General features: G+C 34.1%; 1 protein-coding gene across 5 annotated transcripts in view; it reads right to left on the bottom strand.

Moving 5' to 3' along the window:
- The window catches only part of PCNX1 (pecanex 1), a 151,497-nt gene that overhangs the window by 34,836 nt on the left and 93,800 nt on the right, over nucleotides 1-22,861 (bottom strand). For all 5 annotated transcript variants that reach the window (XM_028126302.2, XM_028126212.2, XM_088024557.1 and 2 more), the window contains 9 exons: nucleotides 21,467-21,620; nucleotides 18,335-18,367; nucleotides 15,389-15,560; nucleotides 14,795-14,905; nucleotides 11,611-11,702; nucleotides 4,285-4,394; nucleotides 3,582-3,687; nucleotides 2,028-2,120; nucleotides 1,219-1,369 (listed from right to left, as the gene is read on the bottom strand). In XM_028126302.2, the coding sequence (XP_027982103.2) occupies nucleotides 1,219-1,369; nucleotides 2,028-2,120; nucleotides 3,582-3,687; nucleotides 4,285-4,394; nucleotides 11,611-11,702; nucleotides 14,795-14,905; nucleotides 15,389-15,560; nucleotides 18,335-18,367; nucleotides 21,467-21,620 (1,022 nt within the window). The remainder of the gene's footprint in view (nucleotides 1-1,218; nucleotides 1,370-2,027; nucleotides 2,121-3,581; nucleotides 3,688-4,284; nucleotides 4,395-11,610; nucleotides 11,703-14,794; nucleotides 14,906-15,388; nucleotides 15,561-18,334; nucleotides 18,368-21,466; nucleotides 21,621-22,861) is intronic.

Consider the following 22,861-nt stretch of genomic DNA (forward strand, 5'->3'; position numbering starts at 1 on the left):
AATAGCCTTCTGTTGGAAGAAGATGCCATCTGGGACTTTCATAGCTAGAGAGAAGTAGACACCTGGCTTTAAAGCTCCAAAGGCCAGGCTGATTCTCTTGTTAGGGGCTAATACAGCTGGTAACTTTAAGTGGAAGTCAGTGCTCATTTACTATTCCAAAAATCCTCAGGCCCTTCAGAATGATGCTAAATCTACTCTGCCTGTGTACTACAGATGAAACAACAAAGCCTGGATGATAGCACATCTATATATGACATAGTTTACTGAATATTTCAAGCCCACTGCTGAGGCCGACTGCTCAGAAAAAGAGATTCCTTTCAAAAGAATGCTCTAAGCAATTTTACTAAAAGTCCCAGGAAATTTGCTTTGGGAATGCATAGTCAAGTTTGATATAGAAAGCTTTTAAAAGCTTCAGAGTTCTCTAAACAAGTTAAGTATCTCCAAACAATTGAAGAATTTACTATCATAATTCACTAACTGAAGAAAAAGTTTTACGAAAAACCACTGGCTTGTTTAATCACAGATATATAATAAATGATGACATAGTTAGGAACTTTTATTATTTCTCTAAAATGAAGAAGTACGTTATATCACAGGTCAGGGGGCCAATGAACAAAGACCAACTACTTATGACAGGAAAGACAAGTCTGGATTTAAAATGGACTGGACTTCTACCTCTTTTTGAGTTATTTTATACTTTATCCCAAATCTGAATAAGTAAGAACAATTACAAGTGTTTTAAACTTCTTTTCATCTGATCTACTCTTATACCCTTCTCTAGTAGGAAATAGTGTCACTGGTGGAAACAGGAACAAAGTTCTCTCTATTCCTCCTATGCTTTGAGCTAAAAATATTTCAAATAGAAGTTTTAAGGAGAACTGGAGTGCCTATATATAGAAAAGAAAAATCAGGTAACGGGTAAGGACTGGAAAGAGAAACCACAGACATGCACGGGATTCATCAATGAGAGGTCTGTGAAGAACACTATAGAAAGGAAGTAATTTTATTTTGTGGAAGTTAGCATTGTGGCACTGACATTTATACTTCAACTGAAATTAAAGCATCCTGCAAAAGGTTTGACTCATTACAACTTCAAATCTAAGTATAACAAACACAAGCCAAAGTGTTACTTGATGATACTTATTTAACCGTCATCTGCTAAAGTTTAAAAAAAAAAATCCATAATATTAAAAAGAGCAGAGTTAACGAAATACTTACTCCGAACTTCGTACTGATTGTACTCCACTGTCTTCAGCAGAGGGTGGGAGAAGCAGTGCCATGGTAGCTGTTTTCTGAGTTGAGGCAACACATAATGGGTTACAAAACCCACAAAGCCGACCAATGCATACAATACATACTTGAGAGCAGGCTAAAAGAAGAATAAAATTAGGAAAATTAAAAGTGATTTTGAGATCCATAGAACTTCTAATTTGTCAGTTCCATTTTCTACTTATTAACAGAAAATAGCAAAGTCAATTTTTGAATCTAAGAACCAAACATTTGTCAACAGTTAACACTGCTTTCTTATGTGGCTTTTCCAAAATTTGTACCAGGGTTGTCCTTATGATCAATAGGTACAGAAGAAGGGGTGATATGTCACATCTGACATCAATTATAAAAGACTGCAGCTTCTGTCTTGGGCTTTCTCTCTCTAGGACCACTGGCTCTGGGGAAAACCAGCTGCCATTTTGTGTGGATACTCAAAGCAGCCTATGGCGAGGGCCACATGGAGAGGAATTCAGATCTCTGGCCAATGGTCATCAAAGAACTAAGGCCTGTTAACAGTCTTGGTTCATGGCAGCCCCATATGACTGCAGCATCAAACACAGCCCGAACTGGGATCATCTAGCTAAGCTACAATCAGATTCATGACCCAGAGAAACCATGAGAAAATAAATATTTGTTGTTAAAACTGAATAAACGAAAAGTCATAAATTTCAGCATTATGGACAAATATTACAATCAAATAAAAAAATGAGTCTCAGCAGTTATTTTCCCCCAATCAAAAGATCAAAATGATTCTTTACCTGCAATACTGTGAACACTGTGCTTACATGAATAGCAAAATATAGCACACCAATTACAATGCATACTACTAGGTCAGACTGTAAACGCTCACTCTGTGGAACAAAACAGAATTATCCAACAGTTACATAAAATTTAAAAATATGTATTTCTTTCATTCCCACTGACAAAGTAATAATTCTTCATTGATCCTATTCTTCTAGATAGTTCTTACATATAATAATTGGCTATAATAAGTATTTTCTTCCCCAATTTCCTTATATTCTGGTTTTGACACTATAATACCAAGGAAATGAAACTAGTTCTACACACTGTATAACATATTAAAACAAAGTCTTTTATTTTATTTTAAAAGATTTTATTTTTTACATAATCTCTACACCCAACATGGGGCTCAAACTCACAACCCTGACACCAAGAGTCCTATGCTCCACTGATTAAGCCAGCCAGGTGCCCCTATAACAAAGCCTTTTAGAATGAAGACTTTTTCCCCCATTAATCTGTAAGTTTGATTTTTACATATGGGAAGAGGAAATGAGGTACTTAAGTCAATATAACAGTTATAGAGGATACTCTTTTGGATAACAAAGTTATATTTTCATTGGTTTTTTAAAACGTTGAAACTGCATGTCTTATTTTACTTACTGGATTTTGATTCTTTTAGTGGTTGCAGTAAACCAGAAATGTCTCAATATCTTGACTGATCATCAACTGACCTGCAGATTTATGCTAATTTTAAGCTAGATTCAGAAATATCTTACTACATTTAACATGAAATGTCGTTTGCTAACATGGAAACTAAAGTCAGAAAAAACTGTTTGAATGCTATCCTGAAATAGTTTTGTATTACTAAAGTTTGAGAATATGTGAACAGCTCAAGTTCAGTAAAGGTAAATATAACTAATTCAAGACCTATATAAATTTAGTTTTTCACAAGTAGAAATAATCTAAAATAACTTAGAAAAAAATGTTTTATGCTTTGTCCATAAAGCAGATATGAATCCATAAAATTCATTTTTCAAGTAATTACTAAAAGAATACAGACAATATTGAATTCACTAAACTAGAAGATTTTTAAATTACTACATTTTCTTAAACATATTAAATTAGTACAGATAACCGCTCTCTCCTTCAATCTGAAAAATAAACACACATATACTTTTCAGATGGTCCTAAAGGAATAAAGCACACTAGAAGACCAGCAGATGATTTACAAGGACATAGTTTTTATCAATAAGAACAATAACAACAAAATCTAATTTATGTTAAAATATGCATCTTTCAAATCCTACTTTAAACTGAATGGGATTAAGAATTCTATAAACAATGAAATTATTTCATTTCACCTAATTTGAAAATGAATGTTTAGCATACTCTTTTACATAGAAACAACCTTTGAAGAATGAGCATTTAACAGGTTAAAATGTGACATAAAGGCAGTCAACAATATACACCTATACATACATTTTCCCCAATTACAAACGCCTTCATTATATAAAATGATGAACTGTTTAAAATTTACATCTTTCAGGTGATTGTAAAAAGCTAAAACTTACAACAGAATTTCTAAGTTTTTCAGGCAGTGGATCTTTTACTTCAGACAGGGGGTCTTCTGGATTTTTCTCTTCTGTTTTTGGAAAAATCTTGGATTGCACCAAAGAGCTTTAAATTAAAAAAAGAAAAAGAAAGAAAGATAAAGGATTAATAAAGAACACATTCATAACCTGAAAACCAGTACTTCAAATGACAAATGAAGTTTATGATAAAAAATCAAGTGTTCAGGGGTGACTGGGTGGTGCAGTCGGTTAAGTGTTCAACTCTAGGTTTCTGCTCAGGTCCTGAGATCAAATTCCACATTGGGCTCCCACACTCGATGAGGAGTCTGCTTGAGATTCTCTCTCCCTCTGCCCCTCCCAATCATGCACGTATGCTCACTCTCTTGCTCTCTAAGATAAGCATTCCAAGTATATTTAATCATTAGCAAATGATAATGTCTAAAGAGTTTACAATGCTATAAATAAGCATACAAGGAGAATATTTTTATTAAAATATATTTTTAATACTTTTAGGAGAGAAAATGCTAACAAATATTCCCAGCCAAACTGGTTAGAATGATCCAATGTTAATATATTTGAAACCCAATATAGATTAAGTCAACTGCACTTTGACAAGGCAGTGGGAAAACAGATCCTGAAAGTTAAATTTGAAAGAAATGTGAACTTATTTAAATTTAATTCAATAACAAGTGATTTCACTTACAATAGTACAGATGGATCGCTGCTTTGTCGGCTGAGATGATAGGATACTGCCACTAATAAACCACAAAAAATGGAGAAAAGTACTGGAATATGCTGGCCATCCCAAGAATCCTGTTGGGAAAAAAGTTTCATAGAACAATATGCATCTAATTTATCATCTATCATATAATTCTTTTATGTCAGTATTTTGGAGGAAGATAATTAAATTTACCAAAAACTTTTTAGCCATATTATTAATTGTATTTTATTCCAGATAAATTTAGATTTAGTACTTTCTGATCATCTTCAGATTTCTTTTGGTACTAAGTTCTATTTACACGCTAAGGATAGTACATTTGCTTCTGATACATGCTGCTGTCAATTTCTTTCATATCTCAAGTGGTATTAAGCTTATGGTAAACTACATTCTCCCTTTAGAAAAATGAAATAACTTGGTGCAACACGTTTGATTATATATAATAATGGAATAGGGACAACACATTAGCTAACAGAAGACACATTGCTGTGCTTTTATCCTGATACCTTTGCTCATAATATGCCATTACTTCATTATCTTCCAGAAAACTCAATAGGCATTCAGTGCTCTTGAATAATAAACTGCATATTCCCCAAAATAAATAATGCAAAGGCTAGCTTCTAAAGTCAACCAAACATGTGGATGTGGATATGTAATGTCATGTCTGCTCACTGCAATATTTCTGGAGTCTAATAGCATGGTACTTGGTAAAGAGTAGATAATACTGATAAAAGAACAGTTAATAGTTCTTATGTATGGCCACTGAGTAAACAGCATTCTATCCCTTCTTCTTTCTCTGGGATTCAAGAAGGGGAATCCAAATAGTAGCTTATTATACAACTTGTTTTTTTTTTTAAATAATAAAGTCTTGAAAATTGTTACACATCACAACATACAGACCTTTTTGTGATGGCTACATCAAAATATCATTATCCTCATATTGACCATTAGGTGTCAAGCCCCATTCTTAGATCTTTGCTAAGTATTTCCTAAACAATTTTTTTTCACTTTATTTTTTAAATTTTTTATTGTTGTTAATCACCATACATTAGTTTTTGATGTAGTGTTCCATGATTCATTGTTTGTGCACAACACCCAGTGCTCCACACAGAATGTGCCCTCTTTAATACCCATCACCAGGCTAACCCATCCCCCCACCCCCCTCCCCTCTAGAACCCTCAGTTTGTTTTTCAGAGTTTATCGTGTCTCATGGTTCGTCTCCCCCTCTGATATCCCCCCCTTCATTCTTCCCCTTCTATCTTCTTTTTTTTTTTTTTAACATATATTGTATTATTTGTTTCAGAGGTACAGATCTGTGATTCAACAGTCTTGCACAATTCACAGCGCTCACCACAGCACATACCCTCCCCAATGTCTATCACCCAGCCACCCCATCCCTCCCACCCTAAACAATTCTTATGATCACCCTTGGAGATATATACTATTGCTTCCCAGTTTATAGATGAGAAAACTCAGGCGCAAAGGGTTCAAGTAATTTGTTCAGTTAAGTGGTGGAGCCAGGAACTGAAGCTCCCGATGTCTGGATTTACTGAGAAGGAAGTTAAACAATATAGGAATTTGAGAATGAGAGAGAGAGAAATACATAAAGAGAAAACAAAATGTATGTTGGAATAGCATTTGCACAGTGATAATAAAAGGAAACATATCAGGTATATGAGAGAGACAAGGAAGACCACATGTGGTTGAGATGTGCAGTGAGAGGTGACAGAAAGTTAAGGCTACAACTTCCATAAAGCACAGTCCATGGGTAATGCATAAAACTTGACAAAATATAAGAAGTGTAAGTTAGTTACTTAAGACACTGGGAGGCAAATACCAAAAGAATCAACTCAAAGAGGGCACGTACTGAATGGAGCACTGGGTGTTATATGCAAACAATGAATCATGGAATACTACATCAAAAACTAATGATGTACTGCATGGTGATTAACATAATAAAATTCACAAAAAAAAACTCTAAAAAAAAAAAGAATCAACTCAAAGAATTGAAAGTGGTAACTCTAAGGAAGGGATAAAGAGGTAGGGGATGGTTGTTCCTGGTGATAAGTCTTGTAGAAATATCTGATTCTTTGAAAGATACACATGCACAACTTTAGTAAACATTAAAACTAATAAAAAGATGTCCCTCTTCAGAAAACTAGCAATTCCATTTCTAGGGATTTACCCAAGAAAAATTAAAACATATGTGTGTTCATTGCAGCTTTATTCATACTATTCCTAAACTCTAGGGGCGTCTAGGTGGTTCAGTCTGTTAAGACTGTGCCTTCGGCTCGGGTCATAATCCCAAGGTCCTGGAATCGAGCCCCACATCGGGCTTCCTGCTCAGTGTGGAGTCTGCTTCTCTAGCTCCCTCTGACCCTCCCCTCGCTTGTGCTCGCTTTCTGTCAAATAAATAAAGTCTTAAAAGAAAACATTCCTAAACTCTAAACAACTCAGATCTTCACCTCTAAGACAGCAGAGAAGTTGACATATGCATACAATGGGAATAGGGACAATTTAAAACTAAATGGGGTATTTTCCTGCAATAAAAAGGAACACATAATGTGAATGAATCTCAAAACGTTATATTGAACAAAATACATCAGCTACAAAAGAGGTATGATTCCACTTATACGAAGTTCAAGAACCCCAAATCTATAGTAAAAGTGGTTGGGGCAGGGGGCATAGAAAAAGGAACACAAGGGAAATTTCGTGGGGTGATGGAACTGTATCTTGAGAAGGGTATGTATTACCCAGATATATGGATTTGCTAAAACTTATCAAATTGTGTAATTAAGACACATGGATATCACTCTATGTAAATTTTTCTTCAATTAAAACAAGTGTTTGGAGAAAACGAAAGATTCCTGCCTTTATCTGACAAATGCTTGACACTACTTTTTATTGTTCTCAAAGGAAAAACATACTTAAATTGATCTCAAAATCACTTACTTAGTTACTAGGAATTTATAATAATCAACATTTAATATAATTCATGAATATTTAAATAGATAGTAACTACAACCTTTACTGAATCACTTAACTAAAAAAACAAAAAGCAAAACAAACCCAACCACCTCTGAGTTTTCAATGAACTCTGATTCAGAAGTGGGAGAAAATTCAGTAACTATGAAAACAAAAGGGAAGTTGACCTACTACAAAAGATTAAAAGATGGGTTTGTTCTACCCACTGTAGTGGGTTTGAACACTTTCTCTTTACTCTGTAATGGCCCAAATTCTAGGAATCTCTTAAAAATATGAAAACACCTAGAAAGTATACACACATTGCTAGAATGAAGTAAAGTTGTATTAGAAAAAAAAAAAAACCTTAGCTTTTGAGTCAAAAAGTTCAAGGAAAAATGAAAGAGTAAACACAAGGAAAGCAGAAATCAATAAATAATAAATGCAAAAGTCTATATTAGTGAATAGATTTAAAAAAAATTCCTAAAGGTATGCAATAATGTCTCCCAATGCATCTAACTGCCCAGAAGTAACTACGGTTATCAATTTCTTGTATATTCTTCCATCATTATTCTATGTATATACAAGCCACTGGATATATTTAAAAAAAAAAAAAACCAACAGCACAAAGGAACATCCATTTTTGAGGGTATTACCTTCCTTTTTATTAAGATACAATTTTATTTAAGATACCTTAAAAAGGTTTTAAGGTTGAGTAATATTCCTTTGTGGATGTGATATATATATATATATATATATCACATTTTCGTGTGTGTGTCTTAAATAAAAAGGAAGGAAATCTTGTCATTTGTAACAACATGGATGAAATGGATGGCACTATGCTAACTGAAATAAGCCAGACAGAGAAAAGACAAATAATGCATGGTATCATATATACGAAAACCTTTTTTTAAAGAAAAAGTTGAGGGGCGCCTGGGTGGCTCAGTTGGTTGGGCGACTGCCTTCGGCTCAGGTCATGATCCTGGAGTCCCGGGATCGAGTCCCGCGTCGGGCTCCCTGCTCGGCAGGGAGTCTGCTTCTCCCTCTGACCCTCCCCCTTCTCATGTGCTCTCTCTCTCTCTCATTCTCTCTGTCTCAAATAAATAAAATCTTTAAAAAAAAAAAAAGTCGAATTCATAGAAACAGAAAAGTGGCTGCCAAGAACAGGGAAGTGGGAGAAATAGGGAAAGGTTGGTAAAAGAGTACAAACTTTCAATAACGGTCTAGGTGGGGTGGGGGGTGAGAAATGAGTGAAGGTGAAAATGGCAACTGTATTTAATAAGACAGCATTGCATATTTGAAAGTTGCTAGGAGAAAGTTCTTAAAAGTTCTCATCAGGATACACACACAAAAAACTTTTTAACTGTGTGTTGAACAATGTTAATTCGACTTATTGTGATCACTTCACAATAGATACAAATATCAAATTATGTTGTACATCTGAAACTAATATAATGATAGATGTCAATTATACCTCAATTAAAAATTTAAATAAACTTAAAAATTTTTTATAAGATGAATAAGGTCTGAGGATCTAATGGATAGCATAATGATTCTGGTTGATGACACTGTATCGTATAACTAAAATTTGCTAAAAGAGAAGAACTTAAGCACTCTCACCAAAACAAAACAAAAAAATATGTGAGGTGATAAATGTATTAACTTGATGAGGGGAGTCCTTTCACAGTGAATCAAATCATCACATACATTTTTAATATCTTATAACTTTGTTGATAATACTTCAATAAATCTTGAAAAAAAACAAATGGTTTGTCTTGAAAATCATTCCACATTAGCACACAAAAATCTGTTCTAAATGTGCAGATTTACTGTAATGGGTGACATCTAAAACTAAAATAGTGTAATGAAACCACCATAAACAACAAAAAAGGAAAATAGTTTATCTTCCTGCCTGCTTAGGATACAAGGTTCCATTTGGCAGTTTTATAATTGCTGTTCTTCTACTAGATAATTATAAACAGCCGTTTGTACACTGGGCTAGAAAACTTATTGCACTGTTAACTTCTATTTCAACTTCCAAATAACCTCTCACTTTCGAAACATGACTCCTGTATGCTAGGATGGTTTACAGGTAGTGTACCTAGGAGAAGCTTCAATCTCCTTGCCTCCAATTCCCTCCTGGGTTTAGCTCCATCAAGTATCTCTCTCTCTACTGGGTTTCCCCCTCCTCTTTTAAATGCAATCAAGTCTCAAATCTTTTTAAAAAATAAAAACCTGAAAACCCCCATTATGTACATGTTTAGAAAGCGTGTCTTATATTTCCTTAATATTTATTCAAACCCAACCTTATAATAATCTAGCTTCCTCAGCCAAAACACCAAAGAAGCTGTTTTGTTGAAGTTTCCAATAATCTGTTAACTGCCAAATTCAGTAAAAAGTTTTTTTTCAGACAATCCTGACTCTGAAGTTTCCTTTGGGGGACTCTGTTCTATCCATCACTTAAATACTTGCATTTCCCAGGGTTCTATCTGTATCCATTTCCTCTTGTCAGTCCAGGTTAGCAGTCTTTTACTTACACTTTCATTTAGTTGATGAATCCTAAATCTTTTAATCATTACCTCAAAACTCTCTACATATAACTACCTACTATGCTTCTCTGGATACCCCATGAATGTCATCAAATGAATGTGTCCATCTGTAAACAACCACCTTCCTCGCTAAACTCAAAGATTTCCAATCTTAGGCACTAGTATCACTATTTAACCAGCTGTTCAAGGCAGACCCTACCCAGAAGTCATGCTGGACCCTCTTCTGGCTTTTCTCTCTTTATCCATAGAGTCCTCAAATATATTCACTGAATCCAATTTTAGCTAGGTCCCTCATAATTTTAAGATTGCAATACAACTCACCCCACTGCTGATCCCTCCTGCTTATATTTCAATCTCCTTTCACACCAGAGACCAAGTAATCTTTCTGAAACACAACACTGATCATTTCTTTACCTTACCTCAAATATTCTGATGGTCTGGTAAAAAAAAAAAAAAAATTATGATGGTCTTCCATCTCCACCCAATACATTCAGGGTAAGATATTTCATAATCCAGCCACTGCTTATCTTTCCAGCCTTACTGAAGGCATCTTTCCTCATGCACCCAAACCTCCAGCAATTCCAAATTATTTGCTGTTTCCTGTACATATCACACTATCTTGACAACTCCATGGCTCTTCATCCCATGTTTCAACTAGGTGATTTCTAGTTGTCTGTCAAATATTGGTTAAAAAGCTACCCCTCTTGGAAAATTATCTTTAATCCCTTTTGGCTAAATAAGGTGACAACTTATATACCTGTACCACTCCATTTTCACAGCCTTCATCATCCTCTACTGAAAGTGTTGGTTGACTTACTAATCACAGCTAAGAGACAAGCAATTTAAAAGCAGGAAATGGTGTTTCGCACAGTCCTGAGCACACAGCAAACACTCCCTAAATGCTACTGAATAAATGATGTGAAAAAGGATGCTATGAGTCACTTTTCTTAGTCCTTTCAACCCTATCATTCTCTGATTGTCTTGCATTAATGACGATGATGATGATGACAATAATAATAGTAATAATAGGGGTTGAGAGTTGTTTACATGAAATTTAAAATTTCTATGTTTACAACTTGGTGGCAATCTTTTTAAAATGGAGCTAATTAAGGCTCATCCAGATTCTTCCAGGCCAATAATGATGATGAATTATTTTTACTAGAATGTATCTTAAATTGCAGTCCTTGCACTTGTACTCACAAGTTTTAAGAAATCTTGATGTGAATAGTAGTTATATATATATTCTTAAGTAAAAATCTAAAATTAATTTCATATTCTGTTATTACCATACCCACCTCTACCCCAGACCAACCCAGTTTTAATCATCTGTTTCTAATATTAACCTACGATTACTACATGGAAAAGGATTTACTTTTTAATAATGGTTAATCATGAGATTGCTTTTAAGTTCAAAGTAAATGAGAATGAGAATAATATTCAATATACGAAGATCATGGAAATTAATGCTAAGGTGGCTGCAAGGAGAATGGAGGGATGGGGGCTTAAATCATGATTAGTCAATTTAAAACAATCTTCATATAGAAAAATAGACCTAGGGGCTCCTGGGTGGCTCAGTCGGTTGAGCGTTTGCCTTCGGCTCAGGTCATGATCCTGGGATTGAGCGCCATGTCAGACTCCCTGCTCAGTGGGGAGCCTGCTTCTCCCTCTCCCTCCCTCCCTGCTTGTTCTCTATCTCTCTCTCTCTCTCTCACTCTGTCTCTCAAATAAATAAATAAAATCTTAAAAAAAAAAAAAGAAAAATAGCCTTAAAGACAAAATCATACCATAATGTATTGCTCACCTTTAAAGCGCCATAACACAATCCATATAGTAAGGCTACTGCCACAATGCTACAGATAAAACTGTAAAGTGCTGCAAGCAAGCTTGTAGTGGCTAGACAGGAAAGGGGAAAAATTTTAATATTTTATAGACATTTATGGAAAAAATCTTAAAAGTATTTAAAATGTTATAATATTGACTACAATGAAATATCTACTCATTTGACTTTTAAAAATTCAGTTATGTCAAATTCAGTTACATCATCCTATCCTTTGAAAAGATTTTGAAATGACAAAGGTTTACTATCCACAACTTTTGATACAAGACAAAATATATTCACCTTATAAGTAATGAACATTTATACATGGCAGAAAAAGTTGTACCTACATTATGCTTCAAGAATGTATCTTACTATTTACAAAAGTATGGGAAAATGAAGCTTGCAGAGGCTTAAAAGAACTGGCAATGTATTAAGTATTCACAAAAAGATACTAGTCTCTGTAAACAGAACTTGTATTACCCAAGGAAGTAAATTTATATTACCATGTGTCAATTAATTCTCACAAAAAAGTACAGATCTGACTAATTAATAACTAACAAAAACAAAAGATAGATCCACCTCTTCAGTAAGTGGTTTCGGGAAAAAGGACAGCTACATACAAAAGAATGAAACCGCACCACTTTCTTACACCACAGACAAAAATAAAATGGATTAAAGACCTACATGTAAGATATGAACCATAAAACTTCTAAAAGAAAACATAGTAATCTCGTAGACATCAGCTTTAGCCATATTTTCCTGGATCTGTCTCCTCAAGCAAAGGGAAACAAAAGCAAAATAAACAACTGGGACCGCATCAAACTAAAAAAGCTTTTGCAGCATGCAAGAAACTAAGAACAAAACAAAAAGGCAACCTACTGAATGGAAGAAGGTATCTGCAAATGATATATCTGATAAAGGGTTAATATCCAAAATATATAAAGAACTCATACAACTCAACTTGGGCAAAAACCGTAAGTAATCAGATTAAAATGTACAGAAGACCCGAACACTTTTCTAAAGATATATAGATGGTCAACAGACACATGAAAAGACATTCAACATCACTGATCATCAATGCAAATCAAAACCACAGTCAGGTATCAGCTTATACCATAGTGGCTAGCATGAAAAAGACAAGAAATAACAAGTGTTGGCGAGATGTGGAGAAAAGGGAACACTCATGCAACTGTTGATGGGAATGTACTGGTGCACCCTCTAAAGAAAACAGTATGGAAGTTCTTCAAAAAATTAAAAATGGAACTACCAGATGATCCAGTTAATTCCATTTCTGGGTATTTTCCCAAAAATAACGAAAACACTAACTAGAAAAGATACATTCACTCCTATGTTTATTGCAGCATTATTTACAATGGTCAAGATATGGAAGCAAGGTAAGTGTCCATCAACAGACAAACAAGAATGAAATATTGCCATTTGCTGCAACAGCATGGATGGACCTACAGGGCATTATCCTAAGTGAAATAGGTCAGGCAAAAAAAGACAAATACCATATGATTTCACTCACATGTAGAATCTAAAAAACAAAACAAACAAAAAACAAAAACAGAAACAGACTCACGAACATATAACAAACTGGTGGTTGCCAAACCGGGGGCCTGGGCAAAATAGGTGAAAGGGATAAAGAGACAAACTTCCAGTTATAAAATAAATGAATCACAGAATGAAAAGTATAGCATAGGGAATACAGTCAATAATATCGTAATAACTTTGCAGAGTGACAGATGATAACTACACTTACAGGGGCAAGCATTTTTTAATGTATAAAATTATTAAATTACTATGTCATATACCTGAAACTAATATAATATTGTATGTCAACATCAAAGAACTATACTTCAATAAAAGGTAAAAAAAATCTTAAAAATTCTATTCTTACAAGTGGAAAAAAATAGATTCAATGGGATTACTAATAATAAGGACAGGCAATGGCTAAGATAGCTCTCCTTTATTTTTTAAAAATATGAATAACAGATTTTGTTCATGGTAATTTTATATGATAACCATAAAAAAAAAACCTACTGGAAAAAATCTTCTTTAGGAGATATTAAAAAACTAACACCTTGCACAAGTTTGTAACAATATGATGAAGCCCACTATTATAAATTACCTACCCTAAGCACCCTCCAGACCCTAAATACTGAAACAGTCTTCTACCCATTAAGCTATGCTGAAGACCAGCCTAGTCTTCATTCACACCCCTTCAAAAATTTTTCAAACCATTAAAAATGCCCTAGATTCATAGCAGCAACAAAGGAAGAGATTAGTTTCTATTTAAAATTTAAGCCACAATAACAACATTTTATCAACAGAGATGATTTCAATGCATATGCTTGGAAGATGTGGACTACAAACGTGAAGTATGAAGAGAAATGGACCACAAAAGTTATAGTAATTTCTTTTCCTTTTATGTTTTTTCTCTAGTTATACACTCAACTTTCAAGTAAAATTTTAAATGGTTAAATTAAACAACAATGTATTTTAACCACAGTTGTCTATCCATAAAATTAATTTCAAGTTCTGCAAACCATTATCTATTTCAGAGTAATTCTGGTATGATCTTTCTCATTTTCAAAGTAAAATATACATGTGAGAGGGGAATAAATTTCTAAATATATCAATTCATATCCACATATTCTACTCCAAACAGAGAGATACTTCTAAAAATCTTATCTAGGAAAATGCTTTTACTAAAAGCATTTGGTTTTGGTGTTTCCATTCTAAAGAAATAACAAAGCTCTGAAACCATATTCAGAGATATACCAAAAACATATACTAGTTCAAAATTCAAATATAATGTCATGTATCAGGGGTCAATCTATTTGGGACAGATAACCTTTTATAAATATTTCATAAGTCTATATAAATTCCATCTAAACTCACTACAACTTTCAGTTTTAGACAATAGTACTTCATCATTTCTTATAAAGTAACTCCATTATTCTTGGATCTTTCAATAAAGTGGCAGACTTGACTACTTCTTTCTATCTACAAAGTAATTCCTGCTCAGTCTTTAATTATTAAATAATTTCCTTTTTCTAATTTCAATTCTAAAATGAAAACTGGAAAGGTATTTTAATGTTACTTCATTACCTAATGATCTGTAAAATACTATAATCTGTCATTTTTAAAAGGAACTACTCACCATTACCACCGAAGATATGAATATCCAATTGCTCACAAAGGTACATTACAAATGTATTCACCTGAGGCAGGAGACCAATGAAAAATACTATTGGGAAACAGAGTGTAAACACTACAGAAGAAAAGAAAAGCATATTAAAAACATTTATACAACATCCATCCTTTTGTTCATTTTAAGATCATAAATGATAAAAAAAATCCAAAATGAATATAAACTACTAAGCAATTAAAAAAATCATTTTAAATTATTTCCATGTAACTGCTTGGGTATTAAATAATTTTTTCAACGATAAAGAACGGCTTTTAAAATTATTTCAACCATTTTATATAATAGTTATCTGAGATACAGAATCCAAAGGAAAACTTCCATCGCATCTGTTTCAAGACAGAAGAATTCTGTTATATGTATTCATCATTAACTTGTTTCATTCATAATAGCCCTATAGTTTTGTTCCTCACCGAGAGGATTACAATAAACAGCAAAGTAAGCCTATAAAAACCATTTTTTAACTATATAATTGATCTATTTATCAGGGAACTATTTGTGTACAAATAAATTAATGTTAAGATCTGAAATACTTTAAAGATCACTCACCTATAACTAAATCCCTGGCTGATATAAACACCAGTGGATTAGTGAAAGTTATTCCATATAATTTGAACTTGGTTGTAGTAAGGTTTCTGCTACCATAATCCAAGAGCCAAATAAGACCACAACATAAACAGAAATAAACTGGTCTACTGTAGGCAATGATACGATTATGGCCCTGAAAAATGATATTAAAAAAAAAGTTAGTTGATTTTAAGACTCACAACTAGCTATTGAGATCTTTGATAGCTTATATTCTAAGGATTCAAAATGTATCCATAGGAAGCCAAGTTTCTGACTGTGGCAGAAAGAAATTACAAATATGAGAAGGAAGAAGAATAGAATGAACCCTGTGATACTGGACTGAAATATTAGAGGTATCAATACGAACTTATTTTTAATACACATATAAATCGATATAAGATGTGTGTATACATGTATACATGCACATACGTATATACATAAATATATTTCCTAGCTTTAACCATTGAGAGGACCTAGAAATAATGACATTCTAGTAATAAAGATTACTAGCATCAAGATCTTAGTTTATAAATAACACTACTGACTAAAAAAACCCAGGCCTTCACAGAGAAAAGGCTGGTTTTGGGCTAGGGTAGGGAAAGTATATATAGATGAGCCTGGAACATATTATTGTGAAAAGGAAGGAAGTACTTAAAGACTGATAAGGATATATCAAAAGGACAGAGAGGGCAGCTTGGTGGGCCCCAATGGCCAAATCAGGATAATTTGTGCATGCAAATAAATGTTAGTAATGTTATAGTCCACTGAATAAAATATGAATCCAAACCAATACAAATAAGTAAACACAGAAGGAAGAGTTCTTCCTTACAGTAAAAAGTCAACTAATAAATTGGAAGGAATGATGGAATTAGAAAATTACTATTTGGCAACCATCGAATCATAACTGATTCAGGCAAGAAATATCAATAGATTTTTACTGAAAACAAGTAGTAGGTGGAAGTTTTTGGGGCAAAGGGACATATATGAAATCCCCAACTATCTCCCTATGCAACACTTATTAACTCTAAGAAGAAAAACAGTAACATTACAATAATTAGTGGTTCTCAAGGGAGGGGAGGTAATTTTGCCCCCTAGAGGATATTTGGCAATGTCAGAAGACATTCTGGTTGTCACAATTGGGGAGTGTGCTACTGACATCTAGTGGGTAGAGGTCAGAGGTAATGCTAAACAACCAAAAATGTACAGGACAGCACCGCTCCCTCCCATGGATTCTCAACAAAGAATTATCCAGCCCCAACTGTTAATACTGAGGAGTTTGAAAAACCTTGCAGAGACTACCCTTAGCCAAAAGATGAAAGTTAACATCACCAGTAAAAGGATAAATCAACATCATGTGCTTCCTGAAATGACACGCTGAGAACAACACATCACTTTCATAATTTTCCTTCCAAAAAAGCATGTCCTGTATCTAATCAAGAAGAAACATCAGACAAACTCAAATTAAGGGATGGTCTACAAAGTAAATGGCATGTACCTACCAAAAGGGTCAATATCGTGAAAGACAAATATATACGGAAGAACTGCTCTAGATTAGAGGCTAAAAACAACAAACACATAATCAGGGATTTTCTCTGCCAACTGAGTCAACAGGAAATGCCTGAGTAAGATCTGTAGATTACAAAATAGTATTCTAGCAATGTTCAGTGTCCTGATTTTAATAATTATATTGAAATTAATCATGTAAAGGAATACCTTTGTTTCTAGGAAAATACATGGGAATCTTTAGAGGTACAGGGGCACTGTGTCTACAATCCACTCCCAGGGAAGTGTGTGTAGGCTGGAAGGAGCGGGACAGGGTGGTGGAGAAAAACCAGAAAGGGAATAAGCAAATATGGCATATGTTCGCACAGGGAGCCGGTGAATGGCATCAAGAATTCTTTGCACAAGCCTTGCAACTTTTCCCTAAATTTCAAATTATGTCAAAATTTGAAGTTAAAAGCAATGCTCCCATCTATCATACACTTCAAAAGCATTCTTACAAAATATTAAACAATCAGTTGAAAGAAAATAATTTGCTTCCTTGTTCTGTTTTGCTCATCTACACTCACTATTAAGTATTCCAGTGTAAGCGTAAAAATAATAATTATATTCAAGAAAGAAGGCATCATCACAAACTGTTCTTAGAGTCTGTTTTTGAACTATTTTAAAGAGAATGCCCTTTGGTCTTTTTTTTTTTTTAAGATTTTAATTATTTATTTGAGAGTGACAGCACATGTGAGGAGGAGAGGGAGAAGCGGGCTCCCCGCTGAGCAGGGAGCCCGATGCAGGGCTCGATCCCAGGACCCTGAGATCATGACCCAAGCCAAAGGCAGACACTTAACCGACTGAGCCACCCAGGCGCCCCACCCTTTGGTTTTTCTATTAAATACTCTATGGTGGGTTCTAAAATTGGACCATACTTCACAAAAATACTGTTTAGCAGCTAATACTCTTCCAAAGTCACAAAGTGAATAATAAGGTTTTTAATCTCCTTAGGGTCCACAGGTCTAAACACCAGATCAATTTATTATTTCTTTATTCTTGCTCTTAATGATTACCTAAGCAAAATAATGTACAGTTCCCCCTACTTCAAAATTCTATTTTTCAGTACTTATTCATGATTTATTCTTCAAACTTTATTAAATACAAGTTATTAAGTAACTATGAGTTTATACGAACTATGTCTACTTGATAGCCTCCTAAAACAGGCTGTCAAAAAATGAATTATGCTCATTTTCAACTGAGATTTAGAGTCCACAATTATAATATCATTTTATTTCATGCTAATAAATCATCTTTCTAGTAGAGCGTCAAAACTTAGATGAGAAAATAATAACATAAATCTTAATTCAATCTGACATATGACCAAAAGAAGGTTTTGATGAATGTTAGGGAATTATAAGTTACAGGCATATCAGAGTGACTTACATGTCTGGGAGAAGAAGAATCTGGTTGAACACTCTAAAAATGAAACAAAAGATAGATTACACTACTGAGGTCCTCGTAACTTTATAAGCAACTTTCAAAATGCCTGAAATAATTTCAAGTAAAATATTCCACAGCTAAGAAATGACCTACATTAAGTCTGTTAAAATAAGAGAAGATGAAATTCCAGATACTGGTGTCACTGTGATATCAAAGAGATCTCAAATCTTTCCTGACTCTTATTAATTATGGTTAATTAAAACTTTACAAATAGCTTACACTTCTGAAATGGCATATGGTAGATAGTCCATCTTACTCCTTGGCTCATCATTACATATAATTAAGGTAGAATGCTTTCTTATATGATTCCACTCCATTCAGGAAATGCACAAAATATGGGTTAGTTTATAAGAAGAATTCTAGTTCAGCCCACAAATTTCAAGCCTACTAAACAATTCAATAGTATTTGTATTAAATCTATTCTCTGTATTTTCACATCAAAATCATCAAGTTAAGCTGTTTCCCTATAAGAGATTTTATCAACTTCCCTGAAAAATGTTCAAAAGGTGTTTTGCAGCCACTTCCCAAATCATAACTTTTCTCCCAAGTTCCAGTTCATTTCTAACAGCAGTCCAAACAATTTCATTAGGATGGTCTATCACCACCCTACAACTCTATGAACCCTAGTCCTATATACCTAACAGGCAGTTAGGATGGACCAAGCTCAGCAAGTCTGGCATGTGGCCCTTGACTGGATATGAGACCAGGTAAGCTCTAAACTCAATTGCAACATCTGGCCTCTAAAAGCTTCTGGTCCAGTCTTTCTTACTTCTGTTTATGGTTATTACCATTCTTCTAGTCAACTAGATTTATTTTTTTTTATTTTTTTTAAAGAGTTTATTTATTAGAGAGAGAGCGAGCACACAAGCATGGGGAGCGGCAGGCAGAGGGAGAAGCAGGCTCCTTGCCGAGCAAGAAGCCTGATGCAGGACCCGATCCTAAGCTGAAGGCCGATGCTTAACCGTCTGAGCCACCCAGGCATCCCTCAACTAGATTTTTTAAATCTAAAAAAAATTTTAAATCTCAGTCATCTTTTATCTTTCCACATCTAACCAGATTAACCTGAAAATAGTGGACAAAGTTAACAGGACAAGAGACACTGAAGCAAAGGAATGAATTTAAGTAGTTTAAGGCAATAAAGAGATGGATTATAGTGGTTGGAATAGAAAGAATAAAGGCCAGAAATTTTGACAGAGAATCACCAAATTTAATCAAAGGGACCTGGTTACTTGTTATTAGGGGTCGGGAAGTAAGGAACAGAGAGGCTTTAGGATTTTCAGTCAGTATACCACTGTCAAAAGCAAAGGAACTGGGAAAGAAAAATATTTATCAGAAGATGATGATAACGGTATTTTTAAAATGTGCCAAACTGCCTGTTAGGTATATAGGACTAAAGCTTGTGAGAATGATGAAGACTTTGAGATATAAATCTGGACATGATTCATACATGGGGACAACAAATGAAGTAATAAAAGAAGGTGACTTCACTGGCAAGGAGTTGCAAGCTGAAAAGAGGGCCAGATAAAATCCTAAAATTCTTATAAACTAAGAAGTAGTCCAAAGACCAAAGAGGCAACAAAGGAAATTCAAGTTATCTGAAAAGTTAGGATAATCATCAGGGTAGCATAAAGTCACAGATCAAAATAAGGATAATATAAAAATAGAAGACAGTATTCATAGGTACTAAATGATACAGCACTCACAAAGAAGAATAAAAAAGGACATAGATCTGGCAATTAGAGCTTATTAGCCCAAAAAGACTGTAGTTTCAGTACTGCAAATGAGGTAAAAAGTATGGATGAGTCTTGAAGAAATGGAAAGAAATGGAGTTGACACAAGTGGTTTTTCTGGATGTCTATCTATAAAGAGAGAAAGGACAGCAAAGAGTATAAACAGAACCAAACAGTTTTCAGGATGGGGAGAGTTCTGCATGTTAGTATACACTGGGCAGATAACCATTCAAGTTGGGGAGAGTTCTGCATGTTAGTATACACTGGGCAGATAACCATTCAGGATGGGGAGAGTTCTGCATGTTAGTATACACTGGGCAGATAACCATTCAAGTTGGGGAGAGTTCTGCATCTTAGTATACACTGGGCAGATAACCATTCAGGTTGGGGAGAGTTCTGCATCTTAGTATACACTGGGCAGATAACCATTCAGGCTGGGGAGAGTTCTGCATGTTAGTATACACTGGGCAGATAACCATTCAGGCTGGGGAGAGTTCTGCATGTTAGTATACACTGGGCAGATAACCATTCAGGTTGGGGAGAGTTCTGCATCTTAGTATACACTGGGCAGATAACCATTCAGGTTGGGGAGAGTTCTGCATCTTAGTATACACTGGGCAGATAACCATTCAGGCTGGGGAGAGTTCTGCATGTTAGTATACACTGGGCAGATAACCATTCAGGCTGGGGAGAGTTCTGCATGTTTTAGTATACACTGGGCAGATAACCAATACAAGCAAGAGTTTTACTAGCTCAGAAGAAAAGGAAACAGTCCAAATTAACAGTCCGTACTGATTTTGCATGGAAGGTGAAAAATGAGGTATGTGATTTTTTCCATTTTTAGAAAGATTAAAATTAGTAACATCTGGCATTTCAGAGCTACTATTTAAATAGCAAAGGGATACCAATCTTCTGCTTTCAGTGTCCCAAAGAATATATATACTAGTCTTGACATTACTATATCCAAACAATGATGGATTTTAATAAATTTAATCTACAGAATAGAAGGCTTAAAATATGGGAGTGGGAGAGTTGATGTTCATATTTTTAAAATGAATTTCAAGAATGTTAATTCTCATTTTTAACAAATGCCCAGATATTTTTTTTTCAGATATTTTCTTTTAATACCAGCCCCCCCAAAATAGTTCTTAGGAAGCTTCATTTACATACCATGATTTTTTAAAGTTTATATGTCCCTTTTGTTCCCTATCCAATCTAATGTAAACATCTAGGGAAAATAAATCTAAAAATTAACATCTTACTATAATGCAATGAATGATACAAAACCTCTGCCTTTTAACACAAATATTATTCCCTAGTCTGAAAAGAAGAGAGATGCTGGTACCTTAAGTAGTGAGTATTGACAGCTGGCTATCACTAGGCAGAACTGGAAGACCCAGATATCTCTGAAGAAGCCTTGTATGAGAAGAATAGATCCCAAAAAAGCCACAAGAATAGCCAGGATGACAGCTAACACATTTTCCAGAATCTCACGATTTCTGTAGACAGAAAAATTTATGAGTAAGTATATCATCAATATAAGAAATTAGAGTGAAAAAAGGGAAGACATCATGAAGAAGTTCATACTATGCTTGCTGACATGCTTTTTTGGTACTGGTTTTGAATAAGGTTTTGGAGGATACTGATAAAAAAACCAGTTTATATGGAAAATTAACACAAAACCTTATGTGCAGATAAAGCATGCTATAGTAACTGAAGTTCTAATTACAAGACATAATATATTAGTTTTAATTTCTATTTCAAAAGTTTACTCTTCTTTAACATCTGCTTTTCTGTAACATTTGTTGCTGAATAACTAACCAACTTGAATAGCAAATAAAAGGAGATATGCAAAGAAACACGTTTAAAAAACAAAACCTCAATTTCTAGAAAATCAAAATGGAAAGTTATTTTATATGACAAAGTTTGTAACCAAATTTTGATACCAAGTGATTTCATTTTCCACATCTTGAAATCACCTGAAATAATCTCAAAACTAATTTACTAGAATTACTTAAATACAGGCTATTACATATATTGAAAATGAAGGCAGTAATAAAAACCATCAATGTTGCCTCTATCAAAGCTGCTGAGACAGTTCTATATTTCATTAAACTGATTAAACAATATGATGACCCAGATATTACATACAGCAATGAAGATGATTTTTATATGTCATACCAAAAAATAAGAATCTATCTCATTACTTGTTGGGGAAATTTTATTCATAAAATGTTAGATACTTGCTAAAAGTCTTGTTTTTAAAAAATATTTACCGACATGGGAACATACTCAGTATATTTGCTATACAAAGAAAGCAGGACATAAAACTATGTATAGGAAGATACAAGTTGTTATTTAAAAGCATATACATATGGGTTAAAAAAGACAATATATCAAAATGATACTACTAATACCGGTTCTCTCTGGGTAGAATTATGGTTGGCCCCTTCTTGTCTTAAAATCTTCCTATACATATTTAAATTTTCTAGAATAGGTAAAGAATTATTTTTATAACCATAAAATTTTTTATTAACTTTTTTTAAGTCAATGCCCTGTTTACAATCATCAATTGGCCTAAGAAAATTCACAAACATTTCTGTACTAGTTCATTTTATAGTCCTCTCAGACGAAAACAAGTCAACAGTACTTTCAAATCAGTAACTGGTATTCTCATTTGTTTTTCTATAGCAGTTGGAGAAGTCCAGATTGTTTCCATGATCCTCGGCAGTTCTGCCAT

This window comes from Eumetopias jubatus, unplaced genomic scaffold, assembly GCF_037043125.1.
Source record: "Eumetopias jubatus isolate StellerSeaLion01/CBP00866 unplaced genomic scaffold, mEumJub1_p1.0 scaffold_7, whole genome shotgun sequence".
Classification (NCBI taxonomy): Eukaryota; Metazoa; Chordata; class Mammalia; order Carnivora; family Otariidae; genus Eumetopias; species Eumetopias jubatus.